This window comes from Mastigoproctus giganteus, chromosome 3, assembly GCF_048544385.1.
Source record: "Mastigoproctus giganteus isolate SK-2022 chromosome 3, ASM4854438v1, whole genome shotgun sequence".
In the NCBI taxonomy this organism is placed as follows: domain Eukaryota; kingdom Metazoa; phylum Arthropoda; class Arachnida; order Uropygi; family Thelyphonidae; genus Mastigoproctus; species Mastigoproctus giganteus.
This window is the reverse complement of record NC_143577.1, coordinates 219,769,243-219,794,974: the sequence shown is the minus strand read 5'-3', so window position 1 is coordinate 219,794,974 and position 25,732 is coordinate 219,769,243. Positions and strand designations below refer to the sequence as shown.

Sequence of the window (25,732 nt, the reverse complement as noted above, 5' to 3'; positions counted from 1 at the left end):
GAAGGATGTAGAGCTGCTGGAACGAGTACAGAGAAGGGCAACAAGATTAGTGAATGGAACAAAGGGGTGCTCTTACGAAGGAAGGCTTAAGTTTTGCAAATTACAGTGTCTGGAAACTAGGCACCAGCGAGGTGATCTTATAGAGGTGTATAATGCCTTGAATGGTTTGTGCATGCTCATTACTGATGGGATTCTTCCTCTTGCTCAGCAGGTAGTTGGTTGGTGGAACTGACTTCCATCCCTTGTAGTGGTTGATAGCCTAAATGAATTTAAGGCTCAGCTGGACAGGTATTTTGAACGAACGGAGGGGTGAAGTGGAAGTTTTTTTTTTTTTTTTGGCTGATGCTGCATAAGCTTGCTTTCTTGCATCATATGCCTCTACTAATGCTAATGCTATTTACAGATTGTCTTGTATTCACCCCCTCGGCGTCGGCACCTGTACGTGGTGAGGGGACCTCCCAGTGATGCTGCTGGCCTTCCAGATTAGTATCACTGGGATCTAACGCCCCTACCTTGGTTCCAGGGTTACATCGTTGTGCAGCTGTGCACCGCGACCCGTGGAAACTTGGAAAGAGGGTCCTGGTGGGTGAGGGGCCCAGCCCTTAATATACCAATTTGGCCCCTGCTTCAACAAGACAAGTGGTCCCGGACCGGCCCAACTGGGATCAATAGGCGGGTGGATTTTTTACTGCTATGGTCAACTGCATTCCAGTAAGTGTCCCTCCCTTTGGTCCTGGGACGGGATCAAGACTTATTGGTAACGTGTGTATGGTGCTCCTAAGCGAACTTGGCGTCCCATTTGCGTACGCAATACCTGCTAGTTCACGAGTGGGCGTACCCTCATTGGGCTTTGTGGGCATTCCAATTAAGATATCACCACACAGGACATTGAATACATCGCGTGGTGTAATTGTTGAGTGGGATCTCCTTGAGACAACTGAGGAGGAGATATGCACCGAACTGAGAGATCAAGGAGTTAAATGTAAGAACCCTAGTCCCAACTAGGGTTCTTACATTTAACACTTCTAAACCGCCTACTTCCTTCAAGGCTGGTTATCTGAACTGTCCTGTAAGGCTGTACATTCCGAACCTGTTGCGATGTTTCAAATGCCAAAAATATGGCCACTCTCAGATGTCATGTCATGGATCACCTGCTTGTTCCCGCTGTGGAGCAAAAGAACATGACACAAAGGAATGTTCTGCCTCGAAACCAGCATGCTTGAATTGTGGCGGTGAACACCCTGCATATTCAAGAGCATGCCAAAGATGGAAAGGTGAAAAACAAATTCAAAAAATCAAGACAGAACAGAACATCCCATATGTGGAAGCAAAGAAACAGGTAATATCACTAAACAGTGGAAAATCTTATGCACAAGCAGTTTTGAGGAAGGTTCCAATTTCAACGCAAACTGATATTTCAGTCTCGCCATGTGATTCTTTTACACCCCAAGCCCGATACTTGTTGACACAAGCACAGCAAGATAAAGCAGTCGCTACTCCCATTTCAATACCAACCAAGGAAGTAGCACCTAAAGAAAAATCACCTCCAACTAAAACCCCACCTGGTATTAGTGAGGTACAGGAGGAAATCAAGGTAAATGAAGAAGCTGAAAGTGTGGAAGAATCTATTCTGGATCTTCATCCGGAGGAAGAAATGGATATTGGGCACCCTCAATTTCCCAAAGGTAGAATAAAACCCAAAGCAGGCCAATCAAAACCCGCATCACTTCGGAAGCCAGCCAATGGTTCCACTAATTCCAAGTAATAATGGCTAAATTACTGTAATGGAATTGTCTTGGATTCCGACGAAATATGGAGGATGTCAAAATGCTAATGCGCAAACACGAACCTGGTTGCTTTTGTTTGCAAGAAACATACCTGAAGGCAAATGATGACCCCATCTTGCGAAATTTTACTGCTGTTCGTAAAGACAGAAACGGGGATGGCCCGGCCCATGGAGGAGTCGCAATCCTTGTGGGCAACCATACCCCTTTCTCACAAGTTCAGTTGAACACTAACTTAGGAGCAGTAGCCATTCGCTTAGCAATAGGGTCTTTTCTTACAATATGTTCTATATATTTGCCTCCTGGAACACACACATTTCCCAGGTAGATCTCAACAATCTTATTACGCAATTGCCCTCTCCTTTTTTACTTCTTGGAGACTTTAATGGACATAGTACCCTGTGGGGTAGTGCAGAAACTAATGAACGAGGTCGTATTGTTGAACGTGTGCTCGACAATAATGGCCTTTCGTTACTAAATATGGGAATAAACACCTATTTCCATATTCCTACCCGTACTTTCTCTGCCATCAATCTTTCCATCTGCTTGCCTTCTCTGCTACCTGTACTTTCCTGGGAAGAACAGAATCCTTATGGAAGCAATCACTTCCCCGTAATATCTACCATAGTGGATGGACAACCTTGTCATCCATTTAGAACTCCACGTTGGAAGTATGATCAAGCAGACTGGAGTAAATTTTCACGGCTTACTGAATTTGATCCTGTACAAATTCAACAGGAGTCAATTGATGAAGCAGTGAAGTATATCACAGAGTGTATTATCCACGCAGTGGCAATTGCAATTCCAGAAACATCCTCCCGATTTCCACGTTTTCCAAAGCCATGGTGGAATCAAGATTGTAAAGAAGCAAGAAAGTTACAAAACCGGGCTTGGGGAAAATTCCGACGTTACCCCACAACCGAAAATCTTATAGCCTTTAAACATGCCTGTGCCAAAGCACGATTTATATGCCGACAGAGCCAAAAGGAATGCTGGGTCAAATTTACATCCTCAGTTAACCAGACGACCAGTGCCAAAGTCATCTGGGATAAAATTCGGAAGATGAAGGGTAAATACACATCAGTTCCCTCATCTATGTTACAACATAATGGTTGTACATTAGCAGACCCAACTGCTATTGCCAACGCTCTAGGAGAAGTATTCTCCACTATATCTGCCGAAACTTCATACTCTGCTGAGTTTCTGGTTTTAAAGAAGAAAGTGGAGAAACAAAAACTCAATTTCCCTCCAAGCAAAGCCGAAACTTATAACCTGCCTTTTAATGAAGTGGAATTAACCATTGCACTTGCTACCTCGAAAGTGAATGCCGCAGGTCCAGATGAAATTCAGTATGAGATGATAAAACATATTTCATCTCACTCTCTAGAGCTGTTGCTACATCTCTACAACCGAATTTATTTGGAGGATCAATTTCCCATTTCTTGGCATAGGGCAACTGTTCTCGCTTTCCCAAAGCCAGGAAAAGACCTCAAAATTCCTAGCAACTATCGTCCAATTGCTTTGACCAGTTGCTTATGTAAGATTTTGGAAGAAATGGTGAATGCCCACCTCATATATTACCTTGAGGCAAACAACCATTTGAACAAGATTCAGTGCAGCTTCTGAAGGAATCGATCCACTTTGGACCATTTAATCCGACTGGAAACAACAATTCGCGATGTGTTTATAAAGTGTGAGCACTTGGTATCAGTCTTCTTTGACATGGAAAAAACTTATGACACAACCTGGAGGTATGGTGTTTTAAAAGACCTCTATTGTTTTGGTCTGAGAGGCCACCTCCCTATTTTTATCAGAAATTTTTTTATCTAAACGACTCTTCCAGGTTCGTGTTAAATCCAGTGTGTCCTGCCTTTTTTGTCAAGAGGAAGGAGTTCCCCAAGGCTCTGTCCTCAGTGTTATGCTGTTTGCAGTCTAAGTTAACTCCATTACAAAACAGCTTCCTCCTTCAGTAAATAGTACCTTGTACGTTGATGATTTTAGTATTTTTTGTCACTCCTGTAGCATGAGAGTTATTGAATGACAATTGCAACAAGCAGTCAATCACCTTAGTTCCTGGGCTTTAACCAATGGGTTTAAGTTTTCTGCCCAAAAGACCATTTGCATGCACTTCTGCCTCGCGGAACTCAGAATTGGACAAAATCCAATTCCTGTGGTAGCAGAAACAAAATTTTTGGGACTTATCTTTGATAAAAAAACTGACATTCCTACACCATATCCGTCAGCTTAGAACAAAATGCATGAGGGATTTGAACATGCTCATTGCTATCTCCTCCAACTTTTGGGGGAGCAGATAGAAGCACATTATTGTGTCTATACCAAGCATTCGTTCGCTCTAAACTTGACTATGGTTCCCAAGCCTATTCTTCTGCTAGAAATTCTGTACTCTGATGGCTTGACCCAATCCATCATAAAGCCATTCGGATTGCCACGGGGACATTCTGTACTTCGCCTGTCCAAAGTCTATACATTGAAGCCAACGAACCACCATTGATGCTTCGACTCAGCAGTTGTCATTACAATATGCTATAAAAATAAAATCCCTGCCTGACCATCCTACATGGACATCTGTTTATATGCCACGGTGGGAAAATCTGTATAATACGCGTAAAACTGCCAGTCGGCCTTTTGGTATCAGGATTCAAGAGCTGGTTCATGATATTAACTTCACGTTGAATAATATATCCACGTCAGTCAAGCAAGTTCTTCCCCCTTGGAATATACAATCTCCGTCTTGTGATTTCACTCTTAGGAGTTGGCTGAAAGCTAACACATCGCCATGTATATATCGGCAACTCTTTGCAGCACACCTTGCCGAATACTCTGAATTCTTGCCAGTTTATACAGATGGCTCGAAGTCTGAAGAGTTTGTGGGATCTGCTTGTGTCTTTCCAAGCAAAACAATCTGCAGTCGTATTCCAAGCAAATGTAGCATATACACTGCAGAGCTACACGCAGTAGAACTGGCCTTGGATCATATAAAAACCCACCAGTACCAAAGGTGCATGTTATATACCGACTCCCTAAGCGTATTACAGGCCTTATTCAATGTGAGAAGCACTCACCCAATATTATGTCGGGTGCAGCAAATATTATACTCCCTTTCAGAGTTAAACTTTGATATTCGCTTTTGCTGGATCCTTAGCCATGTTGGTATCAGAGCCAATGACTTGGCTGATGCAGCAGCAAAATCAGTGAACAACCAATCTCAATACTACTATCACCACCCACTGCCTATGGTTAGTCTCTAAACATATCTAGCTGTCACAAAGTTTTAAATCACAGCAGAGGTACAAGACTACAAAGAAGAAAACAATTTACCATTACAATTTACCAATTTTGGAGTCCGTAGTGTCAAAGCATGACAAATGATGCTGGCAGTCATTCCATATACGCGCTGGGTACCAGCAACAATCACCTGATCTGACATAGTAAATGATTGAACACTCTCGCGTTCATGTGTGCGCTCTCCCAGCAATTTGAGCCCGCACTGCTTATTTAGTTTATTCCATTCCTAACATTTTATGTTATGTTTACTTGCTGAGGAAGGGGTTCATTACCACAAAAGCTTCTTTACCTTGTGAAAATTAATTTAATTACCATATTCACTGGTTCTACTGTATTCTTCTTTTTCAAATTAAGCTAGTGTTTCTGCCTCCCAGTGCGACATCAATTTTACAACTAATGGACATAGGTCTAATCAAGAGTTTGAAAGGATTTTATAAAAGATTTCTAGTTCTACATCTGATCAGTCAAAGAGAACAGAAACTTAACGAGTCTATATTGATATTGGATGCTATAAATTTATTGAATGATGCGTGGAACAACGTTACTTCAACAACCATATCAAATTGTCTCAAGAAATTGAAATTAAATTCAAATGAAATTTCAATCGTAGATGAAGATGATGGAAAAGAAGAAAACAATTTACCATTATCCAAATGGTTGCTACATAACGATGTTGTAGGTTTTAATACAGATAACATCAATGAATTTGTATGAGTCGATGACAACTTAGTGGTCTTCCTACAGAGAGTGACATTGCAGATGCTGTGCTCAACAAAGATGATAAAGACGATGATTGTGATGACAAGTGAAACCAAAATCAGTGCTGACAATCTCCCAAGCTCAAGGTGCAATAGACACATTAGTCAGTTTTTTTGAAGGAACTGTGGCAAATAACGAGAATTTTAATGCATTGAGTGTTTTAAGGGGAAACTTGAGAAATATCAAAGTGAAATATTTAAAACAGACATCAGTTTTAAGGTTCATAAATAGACTAATTGAAATCATGTTTATTATTAATTAGTATTGTTTTTAATTACAGAGAAATAAATTGTGTTTAATATTAAGTGTATTGTAGTTTATTCAAGCATATTAATACAAATAATATGTAGGTATATACTTATATTATTTTTTTTTTTCTATAATATTTCTTGTTTTTTGAATCTATCTTTTTATCGAGTTATTGAGAATTAAAAAAGGAGTAGATTTAACTCATCACTGATATAGTGAGTAATGGTTATAATGAGGAAAATTTTTGTCAGTCCCTTGATGCTCCTTATAACCAAGTTTGACTGTACTTTTATATTTCATTCTATTTTAGATGAATAGTGTAATTGCATGCATGTACAAGCATTTATATTTTCTGTGTTGTTCATTTATATCTGAATTCTTTATAAGCAGTTGCTATTCTTATTTAGTATCACAGCAAACGGATGGTGCAGAGATCTATTTAGATATTGGTGCTGATGAGGATGATGATGTTTCTGATGAAGAACGTAAGCTGACACCACACGAAGAAGAAGGTAAACTTAAGAATTTTCAGTTTACTTTAAGATGAATTCTCATTGAATGAAAAATTTAATTTCATGAATATAAATATCTGCTCATAAATATCATAAAACGTCATAATATATTTTCATAATATAAATAGGAAGATCGGGTTATGAAATTTGAAAAGAGTACATTGTTCCTGAATAATAAGTTAATTTTTTTATTAGTTTGTCTGTCAGTGGTATCATTTATATCTGAATTCTTTATAAGTAGTTGCTATTCTTATTTAGTATCACAGAAAACAGGTGGTGCAGGCTAAGGTAAAAAAAGATGGTGGTACACATCTAAATTTTAAAAAGTTTAGTCAGATAGAAGGCAACGTTGTAAAATGAACTTTTTTATTTTTTTTTATTTTTTCAATTTAAAAAAATTCAGCACTTTTTGAAAATTTGTACAAAAAAGAGCTCAGTAATTTAGAAATTATGTCACAAGTTCTGTTCCATCAAGTATTTTATCTGACCACCACAGAAACTTTTGTAGCTTTCCGAATTGGCATGTTTTCCAACATCAGTCAAAATTCTTATTGTGTATACAACTGTAGTTATTTCAAACTCTATGTCATATAAAAACTTGAAAAATTAGCAGTCCACAAACATTTCAACTTTGTTGTATGTGTGATTTTGTGGTAAGCCATGGAAAGTTTCCCAAGGTGAACACTCACCTTGGGAAACTTTCCATGGCTGCTAAATTTCCATTCTGAGCCTTAAATTAAATAAGATAAAATAAATAAATATAAATAGCAGTAGCTGTAAGTTAGTTATTATGAGTAACTATTGATTACCAGCAAATCATGTCATAGCATGAATTTAACATCAGGAAACTATGATTGGCAGTTTCTTTATTCTGTATTTTTTTATTATTATTTTTTTAATTTCTTTAAGCCATAAAATGTGATGTTCCAGAAAGTTTTCAAAGTGAGCAGTATTCTTTAATTGTGGTGGTAACAATGTTGTTTTGCCATTCAGTCAGAATATAAAGCACTCTTTCTACAGTAGTTGATGATTTACTGCCAGTGGAGTCATATGGTTTTGGTTTTATAGGTTTCAAAAATTCAGCAGGGCTAAGTCCAAATTACCAGATTTAAGGGTGTATTGTACTATCAGTACTTATAATTCTGATTTAGTCACTTCAGTATCTGTCATGGTTTGCTAATAAAAATTTTAATATAATCCTTTTAAGTTTATACACATAGCATGACTGCTATTACCAGAAGATCTTGTACACTGTAGATATTGTAGTTGTTGTACCAAGAAGACTCTAGCCATCCAAACAGTCTATCCAACTGAAAAATTGCTACTTCACTTCTCATTTCTTAGAAATAACTTTAATCTTTTATAAATTTAGATATATAAAATTAGAGGGGAGACTTCTTATGGCAAATGATTGCATGTGCTGTAACAAATGACTGTATACAGAATTCAAAGTCAACAGTGTAAATACTTCTCTAAAACTAACAAATTAATTCTACTTTTTTTTCTCTCTTTTTTTTTTTTTTTTTTTTTTTTTTTTTTTTTTTTTTTTGTATTATTACACTGAAGACAAAAAGGAATATTAGGTTTAGCTTCTCATGTAAATCAGTTTTCATTTTAGAGTTCACTTTGCAAAGTTCAACATTTGGGAAGAAATTGAGAAAAACAAAACAGTATATTTTTCCAGAAAACAAAAAAAAAAACCGGCTAAGGTAAAGAAACACAACACGAGAACCGCAGGAAACTTTTACCAGTCAAAAGCATTTCCTGGTACTGCAACTTCTCCCTGCATTCTCGGTAAACAGATGGTGTGTGTGTGTTATCAGTAGTGGCAGTAGAAGTCGATAATGATATATTGATTAGTTTTTTCTTATTATTAAAAGCAGATTATTGGAGTTCATGAATGGGCTGAAATTTACTTATGGGTACACCCTCCAGACTGCCTGTCTTAGGGTGTTTATCCCTCCTTCCCGCTGTTTTAACTTGATACAGAAATGACTTCTACAGACAGTGCGCGTTATTAGTAGTTGCAGTAGAAGTCATTTTCCTATCGAGTTAAAACAGCGGGAAGGGGGGATAAACACCCTAAGACTGAAGCAGTCTGGAGAGTGTATCCGTAAGTAAATTTCAGCTGCGAAGGCGTTACACTCACGAACTCCAGTAATCTGCTTTTAATAATGAGAAAAACTAATCAATACATCGTTATCGACTTCTACCGCCATTACCGATAACATGCACTATCTGGTTTACCGAGAATGCAGGGAGAAGCTGCTGTACCAGGGAATGCATTTGACCGCTAAAAGTTTCCTGAAGTTTCCCATGGTTCTCGTGTTGGCTTTCTTTACCTTTGCCAAAAAAACTTTCATAATGCAGTAGAAATTTGTTCTAAATAACAAACCCTTCTCTCCTTTAGATGGGAAAATGTTTTGCATATGAATTTGCCACTCCATACACAAAATATCAGTGGCAATCAGGCATATTGTTTCGACTTTCTGTATACAGATGTGGAAATATTTGTACCACATACTGGTTCATATTCATTTACTTAGCCTTTATATAGGACAAAATCAATTATTACACATTATTAGTTAATACAGCAAAACCTCATTAATTTTGAAGTTCAAGGGACCAAAATACATCCATTTTGATTTTAAATGGGTTCAAAATATCCATACAGATTCAGAATATGTTGGTATTAATTAGTCAAGAAATTTTTAGTTAATACTCTTTAATGCTGCACAGAATTTTCATAATTATCATTTAAAATATTAATAATCCTGTAGCTTTGTTGGTAGACATTTATGAGATGGTTAATCCATCTGTTCATGAATTATTAATTTAAGCAATATGAGAAAGATAATCATGCCACAGTAAATTTTTCACATGTGGTAACAAGATGCTAAGTTTTGTTTTTGCTGCCATTACAGTTGCTGTATTGTTTATTAAGTATAAATGTACATACCTTCTAAAGAGAGAGTATCCATATTTTTGGATGTTATTTACTGTTTAATACTTGTAATCAAGTAAAAAAAAGGGTGACATTTCTTTTGGTACATTATTGCTTTCAGCAGACTTCACAATGAAGCATGAACTGCTCTTGCTAATTACACTTCATGAGCTGGTGACCAGCTTGACATCACTTTAGAACAGCTGAGAATAGTAGGCAGAAAATGCCCAATGTTTGAGCTGAAATATATATTTTTTAAATATATAAATTGCTATTTATGGAAAAGATTAACTATGGAAACTGCATGAAAGAAAAATATTATATGCAACTGTGCTATAATAATTAATGTATAAGAAAAAAATTTCAGGACAATAGAACTGCTCAATTTGAACATGGAGGCATGTGATCAAATTTTTATCTTTTGTCTTTTAAGTTGGCTCAGCAAATTATTATTGAAAATAAGATTAAAGCTTCTGAAGCAGCTTCACGATTAATCGCCTCTGTAAATAGTGACTTAATTTACACAAAGAAAAGGTAGATTTAATTCCACACAATGAAGTGGCAATTTCACAACTGTAATCAAACTAATAAAACACACAAATTTAAATCCAGCAGTGGTGGTGTCCCCATTTGTAGCAAAAATAGTGGCAGGGAACCTAATAGATACCCATTTTCTTTTAATTTTTTGGAAAAAAATATATAGTTTTTAATTGGCTTGAATAGTACCTTGAATATTTCATTTTTTCTCAATAATTTGTAGTGTTCATTGTATGTAAATTTAAGCTTTAAAAAATATTAAAACAAGCTGTGTTTTATGTCTTTTATTTACAAAAGAAATAGAAAATGAAAATTAATTTTGCTAAATATTATAAAAAAACATATTAGACTTAAAACAGAAGCATCTGTCGCTACCATTTTCTAATTTAATATTCATTACATGCATGAAATTTCAAACTGCAAATGTATATATATTTCTGCTTATTATGTATACAGGGGTCCCCGGTATCCGAGTATTCATTTTCCGAGTCCCCGCAATTACGAGAATTAATTTCTGAAACCGATACAAGCAATGCAAATGATGTGGAGGATTTTTGGAAAAGTTTTAATATTCTATACAGTATAAAAATGATTGGAGAAGCTTGGAAAGAAATTTCATGTAGATTAATGAAAAGCTCATTGAAAAAGTTATACCCTGATGCTGTTCGTGAATATGAAGAAAGCAATGTGACTGGGTTACAAAATTGTTAGTCTTGCAAAAAAAAGTGGGATTCCATGAAGTTGATGATGGGGATATTGAAAATTTCTTGAATCAAGTGCAAAACCACTTACAAATGAGGAGCTAGCAGAATTGGACCAACTACCCGCAGAAGAAGAGGAAGCTGAAAATGATGACGTGATGGAATCACCAAAGGATAAAGATCTGAAAATTAAAGGAAGCCCAGAGAAAACTGACCAGGCACTTGAATATTTTTGTGAGAACGTGATTGTGCAGCAAAAGTTAAGCACAAAGTTAAAGACATAACTAAATGCTATGTCACAATTTTATCAGAAAAAGTACAACAAAAAAAAACAAAAAACAACCAGCTCTGGATTCATTCTTTATTCGTAAAACTAAAATTCTAGCATTAGTAGAGGCATATGGAAGTTTGTTCCAGCAATCAACTACCCACTGGCTAAAGGCAAATTTCCACACATATATTCAACAACTGTCTTTCCTCGGTTTCAGTTTGTCCCCTCAGGTTTGTAATCTGAGCAAGAGGAAGAATCCCATCATCATTGAGCCTGCTTAATCCTTTCACAGCCTTATGCACCTCAGTCAGATAGACTTGCAGGTGCCTACTTTCCATATGCTGCAATTTGCAGAACTTAAGCCTTTCTTGGTGAGACCACCCCCTTTGTTGTCCCTCACCAGTCTTGTTGCCCTTCTCTGTACTTGTTCTAGCAACTCTACCTACTAAATTTAAATATAGTGTAACTTCAGTGAACTTTACTTAACCTTACATTTTTAAACAGATTATAATAAAAAATGTCTAATAAAATAATTGTCTCATTTTTCAATTCCTTCAATCCATTTTTTTACTATGTACAAGTACATAATAAACATTATGAAAATTTGGTCCCCATTTTGAGTGGATACGTTTTAAGTGGAATTTTCTGGAACCAATTATCCTCGGATAATGAGGACTCCTTGTATAAACATTATCAAAAATAAACTTAAGCATATTCGTTACTATTAGTTGCTTCCTTCAGGCTTAATAAATCTTTAAAAAAAAAACTAGGGTAAAACAGTAGATGTTTATTGATCTAGTGGGATAAGAATAACAAGTAAAATTAGATATTAAACAAACATAGCATTGGTGTTTGTCCAGTACCATGCCATTCTTCAAGAAAAACCCAAATAGTTGCAAAAATGGTGGCAGAGCACCTGACAGGTTCTTGCATCCAATTCATATTTCAAAACTATAAGAAAGCCGCTTCAGAAACTATTGCAGTAACAGTTCGTGTCTAGTTAGGAAGGCAGAAAAAAAATTCAGTTTTTTAATCATCATTATAACATTAACATGTTATTTTCGAGGGGCACCTGTTAGGAGCAGTCACTAATGCTGGATTAAAGTTCTGTCGCTATCCACGCACAGCGTTCACTCACTCTTTACTCTCAGCTGCTATAAACTAATGTATTCATAGCTGTAGTTAGGAAGAGTAGTTTAGAGCTGTTACCAAGTTTACTGAATGAATGGCAGTGCTAGAAAAGAGAAATATCTCCTTTTTTATGGATATTCTCTGCTTAGAAAGTGTATTCAATTATAAATATATAAATAACAGGCACTTGTATAGTCGAGCCGCATGACTATTATGATGGCAAAAAACAAAACTTACAAATTTGTTATTATATGCACAAAATCAAAAAAAAAATTTATATTCCATGTTATAAATTCTTTAAGGAGAATAGTTAATTTTTTATATATCCTTCAGTGTGAAAGTATATACAGGGTGTCTCAAAAATATTGGTACAAACATTTAGGGTAGGTAAAAAAAAAAAAAGTAAAGTGCAGCCGTTATCAACCCACTGCAGGATGGAAGCCTCCTCAACAATTCATGTTGAGGGAAGTGGACCATAATCTGCCACGCTGGTCCAGTGCGGGTTGGCAGATCGACTGTATTCAGCAGTCAGGGGCTTGAACCCCGGTCTACTCAAAGAGCGTGTGCTACTGCACTCCCGCTCCTGCCCACTCGGCTACGGAGGCCTTTAGGGGAGGTAGGTAACATCTAAAGGAATGTGAATCGCCTAGGAACCCATAACCGGAAACATCACCGTCAGTCGGTAGACGGCGCAGTTCATCAGTTCGCGAGAGGGAAAATTTCTGGTTTACTCATTCAAGAAGTAGTCGCCACGCGAAGAGCATGCATCGATGTACGAACTGTGAGCTGTCAAACATGCACCTAGTGTATGGATTAGCAGAGGGCAATGGACGAGCCGCTCAACGAATTTATGGAGAACGCTTCCCAGACAGACATGTACCGGACCACCGTTTGTTTGTGCATGTGCATCAAAATTTGTGCTATTATGGGTCATTTAGAGGTAACAGGAATAGTACGGGCAGACCACGTTCGACGCGAACTCCCACCATGAAAAAAAAAATGTGTTGAATGCCGTCCAGAATAATCCTACTACGAGCACACGTGCCATTGCCTCTGCCTTAGGAGTGTCTCATTGCAGTGTATAGCGTGTCTGGCATGACGATTTCTTACACCCCTTTCATCTCCAAAGGGTTCAGTTACTGCTCCCCCCAAGATCATCCTGCACGTGTGGCTTTTGCGCAGTGGTTTCTCCAAGAAAGTGTTCAAGACTTGATTTTTCCAGCTTATGTTTTGTTTATTTCACTCGGAAAGGCTTATTTAATCAGCACAATGCTCATGTGTGTGCTCACGACAACCCACACGGTGTGCGCCCCCATGCGGCAAAACATCGCTTCGCAATAAATGTGTGGGCAGGTATGGTCGGTGACTGCTTAATCGGCCCATCCTGTTACCATCCCGCATGAACTCCGCTAAATATCGGCTCTTTCTTGAACAAGTTCTACCAGGGTTACTTGACGATGTTCCAACAAATGTGAGATGCATAATTTGGTTAAACTTGACGGGGCGCCTGCCCATTATGGGAGGCGCCTCCGTAGCCAGGTGGGAAGGAGCAGCAGTGCGTAGCACATGCTTCTTGATTAGACGGGGGTTCGAGCCCGTCACCACCAAATACGGAGGATGCGGAAAGGTCAGGGAATGACCACCGCATATCCCTGAGCAATATGGCCTTAGTTGCTAATGCTCCTAAAAACCAAACAAACAGCCCATTATGGAAGGTTTGTTCGTGACAATTTGAACAGGCGTTTTGGGCGTCGATGGATTGGCTGGGTTGGACCCGTTGCCTGGCCCCCACGCTCACCTGATTTATCGAGCCTTCATTTCTTTCTGTGGGGGGGCCCCTCAAATCAATCGTGTATGAATCGCCTGTGGAGACGGAAATGGATCTCGTGGCGAGACTCGTCTGCGCTCCTGCTACTGTCAAAGAAACTCCGGGTGTGTTCGAGTGTGTCTGCCAATTCGTGTTGCGTCAATGTCATGCATGCATTGCGTCTCATGGTGGAACCTTCAAGCATCTGTTGTAACATCATGAAATGCATCCATCTCATACTGCATTGTTAATATTATGTCAAATAAATGTTTGCCACTAATTACTGTCTTGTGTCATTTCTGCTTCTTGTGCCTCTGCTGCTACTTTCCCGTGATGTTTCCGGTTATGGGCTCTTATTCGATTCACATTCCTTTAGATGTTACCTACCTCCCCTAAATGTTTGTACCAATATTTTTGAGACACCCTGTATATATTTTTTTCTGTGAAGCATATTTATCATTATTCTCTCTCAAATTAAGCACATATATACAGTAACTTGAAGATCCCAGTATCTACTGTTGAAAATCATGCATTATGTATTGTTAGCAGTCAGTGTTCTTACTCTCCCATGGTGTAATTAAAATGGATTACATGTGCACCCATAAAGTGAGTTGTAGTTACAACTCACTTTATGGGTGCACTATATATTTTTTTCTATGAAGCATATTTATCATTATTCTCTCTCAAATTAAGCACATATATACAGTAACTTGAAGATCCCAGTATCTACTGTTGAAAATCATGCATTATGTATTGTTAGCAGTCAGTGTTCTTACTCTCCCATGGTGTAATTAAAATGGATTACATGTGCACCCATAAAGTGAGTTGTAGTTACATGACTTCTCGTGTCACCTCCATAGCCAGGTGGGAAGGAGCAGCAGTGCGTAGCACACACTTCTAATATGGCCTTAGTTGCTAATGCTCCTAAAAACCAAATAACAACAACAACATGACTTCTCCATGCGTCTGTACTCAGTTCTTGGATAACTGAATATAGATATAAAATTTAAAGGTGCCATATACTGTATAATGATACTGCACACAATACACTAGCAAACTTTCATTATAGTTCCATTGTTTTGTTATAATGGTGTTTGCCTCTAGTAGTTTTGGGCAGTTTTTGAATTACACAAGTTATGGAACTCAATTCAGACTTCATGTTCCTTTGTAGATGTATTTTGAGTAATCTGTATACACGTATAAAACTCTGCATTATAAAAATCTATAGTTTTTAAATTCTATACAGTAGGACCAATTGATGATGTTACAAACAGAAAATTATAAATGGGAAACATTCAAGGAATTAATCTTGGAAGCTACTAGACTTTTCACACCAATTAAGAAATACTCTTCAAGGTTTAGGGCTAAGTGGATGTCAGATGAACTAATCAGACTTGTGACAGAGAAGAAAACTGCATGGGATGCATATAAATTATCAGGCAACAGAGAAGGCTATGGTAGATATAAACCAGTCTATAATCAAGTCACAAAGCAGGTTAGGCAAGCGATGACAGATTAGGAGAAATCTTTCATAAAGAATGCAAAGGAAAAACAGCAAAAACTTCTTTACTTGTGTAAATTATAGAAGCAAGGGAATGAATCAGATTGTTCCACTTGCCATTGATGGTTCAACTGTTCATGATCCTGCTGAGGTAGGTGACAAAGTGAATGAGTATTTTGCATCTACATTCACATGAGGAATTCTGTGGGGAAGTGGAGGCCAGAAGTTTATCAAAATCTAACAGGAAGCTAAATGATTTTATAATAACTGAGAGGGAAGTGGAGAAGAAATTGTTGAAGTTAAACATAAGAAAGGCACTTGGGGTGGAGAGGATTTATCCAGTTATATTAAGGGAGGCAGCAAAGGAAGCAAGCAAACCCTTAGCCATAATTGTGAGAGCATAATTAGATTCAGGGGGAGATCCCCATGGAGTAGAGATGTGCAAATGTATCCCCAATTCACAAAGAGGGGATCAAAGTGTGACACAAGTAATTACAGATCTGGTAGTTTAACTTCTGTTCTCGGGAAAATAATGGAATTACCAGTTAAAGAAGCAATGCACGATCATTTAGATAAGACTGCAGTTATAGTTCAGACACAGCATGGGTTTTGTTAAGGGGAAATCTTGCCTGACCAATTTAATTGGATGTGGTCACAAAGGAACTGGATGCAAAAAATAATTTTGATATCATATACTTTGATTTCAGGTAAACTTGACACTGTTGCACATAAAAGACTGCTGTACAAATTGGAGCAGTATGGCATTAAGAGCAAGTTGCTGCTATGGATAAAGGGATGGTTGAGTTGGAGAATACAGAGAGTGGTAATCAATAGATACTGCTCTTCATTGACAAATGTTATTAGTGGTCTCCCAGGGTTTGGTGTTGGGACCGTTGTTGTTTTTTATATTTATTAGTGATATCGATGAAGGTATATCAGGCTTAATGCCCAAGTTTGTAGATAATAATAACGACAGTAATAATGATATGCTGCTGCAACAAAATCTAGAAAAGTTGGGCAGATGGACTGAGAGTTGGCAACTGAAGTTTAACATTGACAAATGCAAATAATGCATATGGGTAGCAGTAACCTCAGAATAACATACCAACTGTGTGGTACTACACTCATGGTAGTAGAGAACGAAAAAGACCTGGGGGTAATTGCGCAGTCAGATATGAAGTTTTCAGAGCAGTGCAGACAGGCTGCCAGAGCAGCTCATAGGGTTTTTGTCAATAATATACAGGAATTTTGCTAGCAGGGATAAGGAGGTAATTATCACATTGTATAAGGCAATGGTCAGGCTACACCTTTGAGTGCTGCATACAGGGTATGGGGGCCTCATTTTAGGAAAGATGTAGAGCTGCTGGAACAAGTACAGAGAAGGGCAATGAGATTGTGAGGGGACAAAGAGGTGTTCTTACCAAGAAAGGCTTAAGTCCTGCAAATTGCAGTGTCTGGAGACTAGGCGCCTGTGAGGTGATCTAATTGAGGTGTATAAGGCTTTGAATGGTCTGAGCAAGCTCAGTGCTGATGGGATTCTTCCTCTTGCCCAGATTACGCACTTGAGGAAAGACATTTGCAGAATAGATATGTGGTAATTTTCCTTTTAGCCAGTGAGCGTTTGATTTGGAACATACTTCCATCAGTTGTTGTGGAAGTTGATAGCTCAAATGGATTCAAGGAAGAACTGGACAAACCTTTTGACTGATTAAAAACAATAGCAAAAAAAACAGTAAAGAGTACCAACTTCAAATTACATTGCATCTTGAAGTCTGATATCAAATTAATTAGGATTGTAGAATCTTACAAAGAATCGTACAGTTTACTTATGGCATGTTGCTGATATGTTTTTATTTCTACAGTAGTTGGAACACCAAAACGTATCATCCTAATCATTCTGCTTCGTATGTGTTTTTGGCATTTTCTGTTGAATATTTCATCCTCAGAATTGGTATATATATATATATATATAAAAAAAAGGTTGTTACTAACTCACTTCATAATGCTGATCCAGTGTCACTTTTGGCACTGCATAAAAAAAAAAATAAATAAAAAATAAACAACAACAAAAAAAAAAGCATTTCCTACCCAATCTAGTTCTCATATTGTACCCCAATATGAATGCCTATGTATTTTGGATTTAATATTTTATTTTTAAAAAGAAATGTGATGAGAAAAGTGATAATACATAATGAGGTTTGTCGAAGTCTGTAGGCAGTGGGCATATTGCAACCATGCAAGCAGTTCTTAAAGAAATGTATTTTCCAAAAAAGGACTGCCCATGACTTATTCTTTCTTCAAAATCAGGAATAATATTATTGTTTGCATTTCAAATGACAATATTGGGGGAATCATTTTGAAGTGATCCACCATTACAAGAGTATGCCAAGTACAGCCAAAAAAAAAAAAAAATGACGACAACTGTTGTCAAGTAACCAATTGGATAAAAAAATGAATGGTTTCTCAAGAAATATTCCTTAAAATTAATTGAATTTTAATTAACTCTTTTAATTCATTTAATTAAAATTAATTGAATTAAAAGAGCCACATGCAACTTACTAGCTGCATGTGGCTCTTTGAACATATAACTGCAGCTCTTTAACTTTTAGCCCACATGAAGCACAGTTTGAAATGGCATTAGAGGACTTAAAAATCAAGGACATGTGGAGTTCAAGACTAAATTGCCTTAAAATTGAAATTGAGGATTTGAAGAGGCAAAAGGCTGCCCTTGCAATTCTACACAAATGGATGGCTATAGATGAGTTGAAAATGCAAGACCAAATTGTGTTTGATGCGTGGATTTACTGGACACGTATATAAATTTGAAAATATTTGAGTTTGGATTTCTCTCAATTCTTGGTTCGATGTACTTCTGCGGGCAAATATTTTCGAACATATTTCTGTGGTAGTTTGACGAACATATTTCTGTGGTAGTTTCGAACATATTTCTATAGTTTGACGTATTGCTGCAGGCAAACACTTTTGACTAAAATGCCTTAAAACTGAAATTGAGGATTTGGAGAGGCAAAAGGCTGCCCTTGCAATTCTACACAAATGGATGGCTATAGATGAATTGAAAATGCAAGACCAAATTATGTTTGATGCGTATATAAACTTGAAACGTATATAAATGTATATAAAAATTTATAAAATTGTAACACGTATATAAATTTGAAAATATTTGAGTTTGGACTTCTCTCAGTTTTTGGTTCGACGTATTTCTGCGGGCAAATATTTTCGAACATGAACTATATTAAAAATAAATCAAGAAACCGTCTGAATGATGCAAGTCTCTCAGCATGTTTAAAGATGAAAATTATGGCATACTTGCGTGGTGTTGAGAGACTCGCTCAAGAAGTTCAGCAGAAAAAGTCACATTAATATGTACCTAATTGGATGTTTGTTATGTTTTTTCAGTATTAATAAATATTTAAAAAAATATATATTTTTTTAATAAAACACCTTCCCACTCTGTTCCATTTCTTAACTCCCCTTCCCCCCAGCTTGAGCCGAGGTGCAGATCTTCAGATTCTCTCTCTTTTTTTTTTTTTTTTTTTTAATTAGATCAAAAATGGCTCTTCACTCAAAAAAGGTTGCCGACCCCTGCACTATACCATACCCCCTGTTCTAAAGCTTTGAGCAAGGTTTTTAGTGAAGTAATTGCATTTTAGTACATCACGATTACTTGAGAAATTGTGTAATTTATCTGATTGGTGTGATTTATCTGATATTTACCACCAAAATGTCAACAAATAGTTGTCATTTTGGCTGTTAGGATAATATCACCTAGCATATTTCTAGTAATTTTGCTGGGGGGGGGGGAAATCATTTTAGTTAACTGAAAGATAAACAGTTATTCCCGAGTTTGAAGGAGTCCCACAGAATAAATCATAGGTCATCTTTTTTTGCAAAGTAGTTAATAATACTGTGGTAAACAAAATTAACTATGTTGATAAAAAATGTATTTAATGAATGTACTCAAATCATTTAATATTCTTATATATAAAAAGTTGCATATCAGACTCTTGGTCAGGAGTCCACCTATTGTACCATTGATTCTCCTGTTGAGAAGTCAGTTTTGATGTGTCTGTTTTGACTTATGCACATTTTCTAACAGTGTAACCTGCTGTGCATCCAAAGATCTGTATTCTCAGTTTATCATTTATTGTATTCAAGTTTATCGTATTTGTATTTTTAGTCTAGAATATCCAATAATCTAGTTCTGCCACATCCCCATGGATGCCATAGATACTTAAACCATCTGTGGCATTCATTTCTATGACAGCTTTCTGAAATGTAGTTGATTGTAGCTGATAGTCTGTTCTCATCATTGAGTCATGACTGTCCCAGCTGCATCTTTCCATGTGTTTTTTTTTTTTTTTTTTTTTTTTTTTGGTAGTTGTTGGCGCATAGGCTTCTGTGGCCATAATGCACCTCCCAAGGTTTTTGCAGTACTTTGATCGCCGACCGGGCTAGCCAAGTGGGTAAAGTACCTGCCCGGCAACCCAAAGGTCGCGGGTTCGATTCCCGCCTCGGGCTTGGATCAAAGTACTGCAAAAACCTTGGGAGGTGCAATATGGCCACAGAAGCCGATGCGCCAACAACTACCAAATCAAAAAAAAAAAAAAAAAAAAAAGTACTTTGATCCAAGCCCGAGGCGGGAATCGAACCCGCAACCTTTGGGTTACCAGGCAGGCACTTTACCCACCTGGCTATCCCGGTCGGCTCTTTCCATGTGTCAAAAACAGGACATTTTAAATACCTGTGTTAAAACAAGAAAATACCACAATCTGTGGAAGTTGAAACAATATCAGTAATTTCAATATAGCAATAATCATCCAGTTAAACCATGGCATGATTTAACTAGATGATTTTCTTTAATTTTATAGAGAGAGAAAGAGAGAGAGAGAGAGAGAGAGAGAGAGAATAGGTTTTATTTCTACATATGATTATGATTGAACAACAGCATCAGCAGAACATCTTTAAAACTTGTCAGCTGATGAGCAAGAGGCAGTGTTTATTCCGTTAACAAAGACGCCATCACCTTACCGCTAGATAATTGATGGCATGGGATATCTAAACTCAATGATATATGAATAAAGGATAAAAAAGGGACAAATATATAAGGGCAGTGGGTGCAAGAGTCCATGTGAACAGGCAAAGTTTTTACGGCTCCAGCAAATAGAGAAGTTTTTGCTTTTTTATTGACTTAAATTGGCATATTAATTTATATTTTAGAGTTTCTTTATATTCCTAGTAACAGTACTTTAGTTTAAATTGAATTTAGATAGAGATTTTTAGGTTATTACTTAGTATCGGTAAGGGTATCAAATACACTTGTGGACAGGTTTTGCAGCTCCCACAAACGCAGAGTTTTTAATTATACTTAGCTGCTTTATTGACTTAATTGTTAGATTAAATTATTTCCTATAAGTAGCTTATAGACCTAGTCAAGCTCCTTGGTTTATTTTGAATTTAGATATCACGATTTGGAAAGTAAATAATACCTCGTGTCCGTAGATTAACCGTTCGTAACTTGCCACCATTATTATACGATACAACGTGTGCTAGCGTAAGGTTTAACAGAAAACTAGATAGCGAGTATAGTAGTATCAATTAATCATTATATTTCATTATTATTCCATTGTATTATTGAATTAAATTTCAATAATACAATGAAATAATAATGAATTGTACTTTTTTAACTAAATAAATATTTTTTTAAATAAATAAATATTGAATTGTACTTTTTTAACTAAATAAATATAGCACCCTATTTATTACAAACATAACATAAATTAATACATATAAGTTGACAGGGGATAAGGAAGTCATATAATGTAACTTGGAGATAATATTTGATACCAAAATACATATATATAGTGTTATAACTGCATTGGGATATAGGTTTATGGTTATATTTTGTATTGGAATTTTATTGAACCTGAATAGAAATCATGACTCATACCAGAGCAGCAAATCAAAAGGCTCAAACTAGTGGAAGTGCTGTGACTCAGGGGAGAACTGAGGAAGGGGGGCCAGTTGTCCTCTGAATCACAGTCTATTGAAATGCACTGCTTGTTTGATGTTTGTGGAGCAATCAGGAACGGGATATGATATTGCCTGTGGCAATATATCCCGTTCACGCGATTGTTATGGGCTTTTATATGAGAGCTTGAAGGACAAGGTGGATGCCCTCAAAGGATTTAAATTGAGGGACCCATCAAGCTCTCAGCTGCCCACATCAATGCCAGAGCTTGCACTTGAACATCACGCAACATACTGGCAACCCCCAAGGCAGAATGCGCTGGAACCAAAGGAACTAGTTGTTGCAGGTGACTCTATTCTGCCCAGACACGATAGGAGGGAGTATATGACGAGAGCCTTGTCGATCAATTCAGCCCTGGAAAGATTGTCCAAGGCTCAAGGGGTAGAATTTTTTTCAACCTGGATTGTACTTGTTAACTGGAGAGACTGCTTCTACAGGGATTGGATAACTTAAATAGAAAGGGTGCGAAAATATTTGCTGATGCTATCGAGGCAGTGTTAGGTGGGTTGGAAAACTGCTAGCTTGGGGGGATACAAAGACTAATAATTAACAGTAGCCACTGGCAGAGGTGAAAGTGATTCTTGCACTGCTTCTATTGGAATGAGCAGAAGCCTGAAAAACAAGACGCAGGATATTTCAGACAATGCTGGGAGTCATTGTGGTACAAGTAAACACATGGGTTGTGTTAGGGTAGCTAAGAATAAAAACAGGTGCATGTATACTTGCGTGTACACTAATGCTAGGAGTTTGGTAAATAAATTTGATGAATTTGAGGTATTGCTCAAAGCATCAAAGGCGGATATTGTTGGGATATCAGAGACATGGTGTCGCACAGATATAAGGAATGCAGAACTGGAATTTGGGGGGGTACAACGTCTACAGAAAGGATAGACAGGATAGCAAGGGAGGAGGGGTTATGCTATTAGTTAAGAAACACATAAAATCCAAGGAGGTGAAGCCAGTCGACATCACTGGACAGGGCAGTGTCGAGTCAGTTTGGTGTGACATAAGCATTGGGAGATCAAAATTGAGAGTAGGACTGCGCTATAGGTCTAATGACTCTGATGAGTATAATAACAAACTGTACAGGGAAATAGAATGGGCCAGTAAATCAGAGAGTCTTATAATGGAGAATTTTAATTTCCCAGATATTGACTGGAATATGTGGGCTGGTCACTCACACACTAGCAAGGCTTTTGTGGATTTATTGGATGATTGTTTTCTACATCAGCATGTTCAAGAAGCAACTAGAGGGAGTAATACTCTTGATTTGGTTATCAGTAGTGATTCTCCATGCATTAAGAATCTGCAGATAAAGGAACCACTAGGTGGCAGTGATCACAGTGTGCTGAAGTGCGATTTACTCAAAGAGGTAACTACTGCTATGGTAACTGCTGCTATGGATAAAGGGGTGGTTGAGGGGGAGAAGACAGAGAGTGGTAATCAATGGACACTGCTCATCATGGACTAATGTTATTAGTGGAGTCCCTCAGGGTTCAGTATTGGGTCCATTATTGTTTTCTGTATTTATAAATGATATTGATGATGGTATATCAAGCTTAATGTCCAAGTTTGCAGACGATACGAAGGTTGGCAGGGTTGTCAAGGACACTACTGACACTATGCTACTGCAACAGGATCTGGAAAGGTTGAGCAGATGGGCTGAGAGGTGGCAAATGAAGTTTAACATTGACAAATGTAAAGTACTGCATATGGGAAACAGCAACCCCAGAGCAACGTATCAACTCTGTGGTACTACACTGACAGTGGTAGAGAATGAAAGGGACCTGGGGGTGGTTGTGCAGGCAGATATGAAGTTTTCTGAGCAGTGCAGACGGGCTGCAAGAGTAGCTCGTGGTGTATTGTCGATGATATATAGGAATTTTTCTAGCAGGGATAAGGAAGTGATTATTCTTGTATAAGGCAGTGGTCAGGCCACACGTTGAGTACTGTAAACAGGTTTGGAGGCCTCATTTTAAGTAGGATGTAGAGCTGCTAGAACGAGTACAGAGAAGGGCAACAAGATTAGTGAATGGAACAAAGGGGTGCTCTTACGAAGAAAGGCTTAAGTTTTGCAAATTACAGTGTCTGGAGACTAGGCACCAGCAAGGTGATCTGATAGAGGTGTATAAAGCCTTGAATGGTTTGAGCATGCTCAATGCTGATGGAATTCTTCCTCTTGCTCAGAATAATCACCTGAGAAGGCATAAATTCAAATTGAGGAAAGACAGATGTAGGATAGACGTACGGAAATTTGCCTTTAGCCAGCGTGTAGTTGGTTGGTGGAACAGACTTCCATCCCTTGTCGTGGAAGTTGATAGTCTGAATAAATTTAAGGCTTCGTTGGACAGGTATTTCGAACGAACAGAGGGGTGAAGTGTAAGTGGTTTTTTTTTTTTTTTGGCTGATGCTGCATAAGCTTGCTGCTTTCTTGCATCATATTCCTCTACTAATGCTAATGCTAATGTCAGGGAAACGGGGAACATATTGTGCAAAAAGGATAGATGGAACACGACCAGGGTATGTCTGCCAGGAGCAAAGGTTGATGACTTTGTAGGGCAGATATCATCCTTTAAGGGCATAAAGGGTGATATTAAGAGTAGGAGACCGGCAGAATTACTTAACAAGTATAAGACAATGCTGAAAAAAAGCCGTGAGTTAGAGTTGAATTTGAAAGTGTCTGCAATTCTGCCCAGACATGACAGGAGGGAGTATATGATAAGAGCCTTGTTGATCAATTTGGCTCTGGAGAGATTGTGCAAGGCTCAAGATGTAGAATTTTTCTCAGCCTGGTCTGTGCTTGTTAACAGGAGAGACTACTTCTACAAGGATGGGATAAACTTAAATAGAAAGGGTGCAACAATATTTGCTGATGCTATCGAGGCAGAGTTAGGTGGGTTCGAAAACTGCTAGCTTGGGTGGATACACGGACTAATAGATTAACAGTGGCCGCTGGCAGAGGTAAAAGTGATTCTTGCACTACTTCTATTGAAATGCAATTGAGCAACAGCCTGGAAAGCAAGGCAATGGGAATTTCCAGGACTGCTGGGAGTCATGTTGTTGTTGTTGTTTGGCGTTTAGGAGCATTAGCAACTAAGGCCATATTGCTCCGGGGATATGCAGTGGTCATTCCCTGACCTTTCCGCATCATCCGTATTTGGTGGTCACGGGCTCGAACCCCGGTCTAATCAAGAAGCGTGTGCTACGCATTGCTGCTCCTGCCCGCCTGGCTACAGAGACGCTGCTGGGAGTCATAGTGGAACAAGTAAATAGATGGGCTGTGTTAGGGTAAGTAAGAGTAGAAACAGGTGCATTTATATACTTGCATGTACACCAATGCTAGGAGTATAGTTAATAAATTTGATGAGCTTGATGTGCTAGTCAAGACATCAAAGGCAGATATTGTTGGGATATCAGAGACATGGTGTCACACAGACATAAACGGTGCAGAACTGGAATTTGCGGAGTACAATGTGTATAGAAAGGATTGAGAGGACAGGAAAGGAGGAGGGTTTATGCTGTTAAGAAACACATAAAATCTAAGGAAGTGGATTCAATTGATGTTGGTGGACAATGCAATGTTGAGTCTGTTTGGTGTGACATAAGCACTGAGAAAGGAAAAATAAGAGTAGATGTGTGTTATAGGCCTAATGAATCTGATGAATATAATGAGCAGTTGTGCAGAGAAATAGTGGGCCAGTAAATTAGAGTGTCTTATAATGGAGGATTTTAATTTCCTGGATATTGACTGGAATTTGTTGGTTGGTCACTCACACACACACAGGCAAGGCTTTTGTGGATTTATTGGATGATTGTTTTCTACAGCAGCATGTTCGGGAGGCAACTAGAGGGAGTAATACTCTTGATCTGATTATCAGTAGTGATTCTTCATGCATCAAGAATCTGCAGATAAAGGAACCACTAGATATGATATCATATATTTGGATCTTAGGAAAACCTTTGATACTGTTGCACATGGAAGACTGCTGCACAAATTGGAGCAGTGTGGCATTGGAGGCAAATTGCTGCTATGGATTAAGGGATGGTTGAATGGGAGAAGACAGAGAGTGGTAATCAATGGACACTGCTCTTCGTGGGCTAATCTTATTAGTGGAGTCCCTCGGGGTTCAGTGTTGGGTCCATTGTTGTTTTCTGTATTTATAAATGATATTGATGAAGGT

The 25,732-nt window shown here is 37.8% G+C and overlaps 1 protein-coding gene across 1 annotated transcript in view; it reads left to right on the top strand.

Moving 5' to 3' along the window:
* Nucleotides 1-25,732, top strand: part of LOC150088735 (GPN-loop GTPase 1) — a 121,033-nt gene that overhangs the window by 83,110 nt on the left and 12,191 nt on the right. Inside the window, exon 12 of the mRNA XM_090370888.1 lies at nucleotides 6,506-6,610. Coding sequence (XP_090227014.1) covers nucleotides 6,506-6,610 — 105 coding nt within the window. The remainder of the gene's footprint in view (nucleotides 1-6,505; nucleotides 6,611-25,732) is intronic.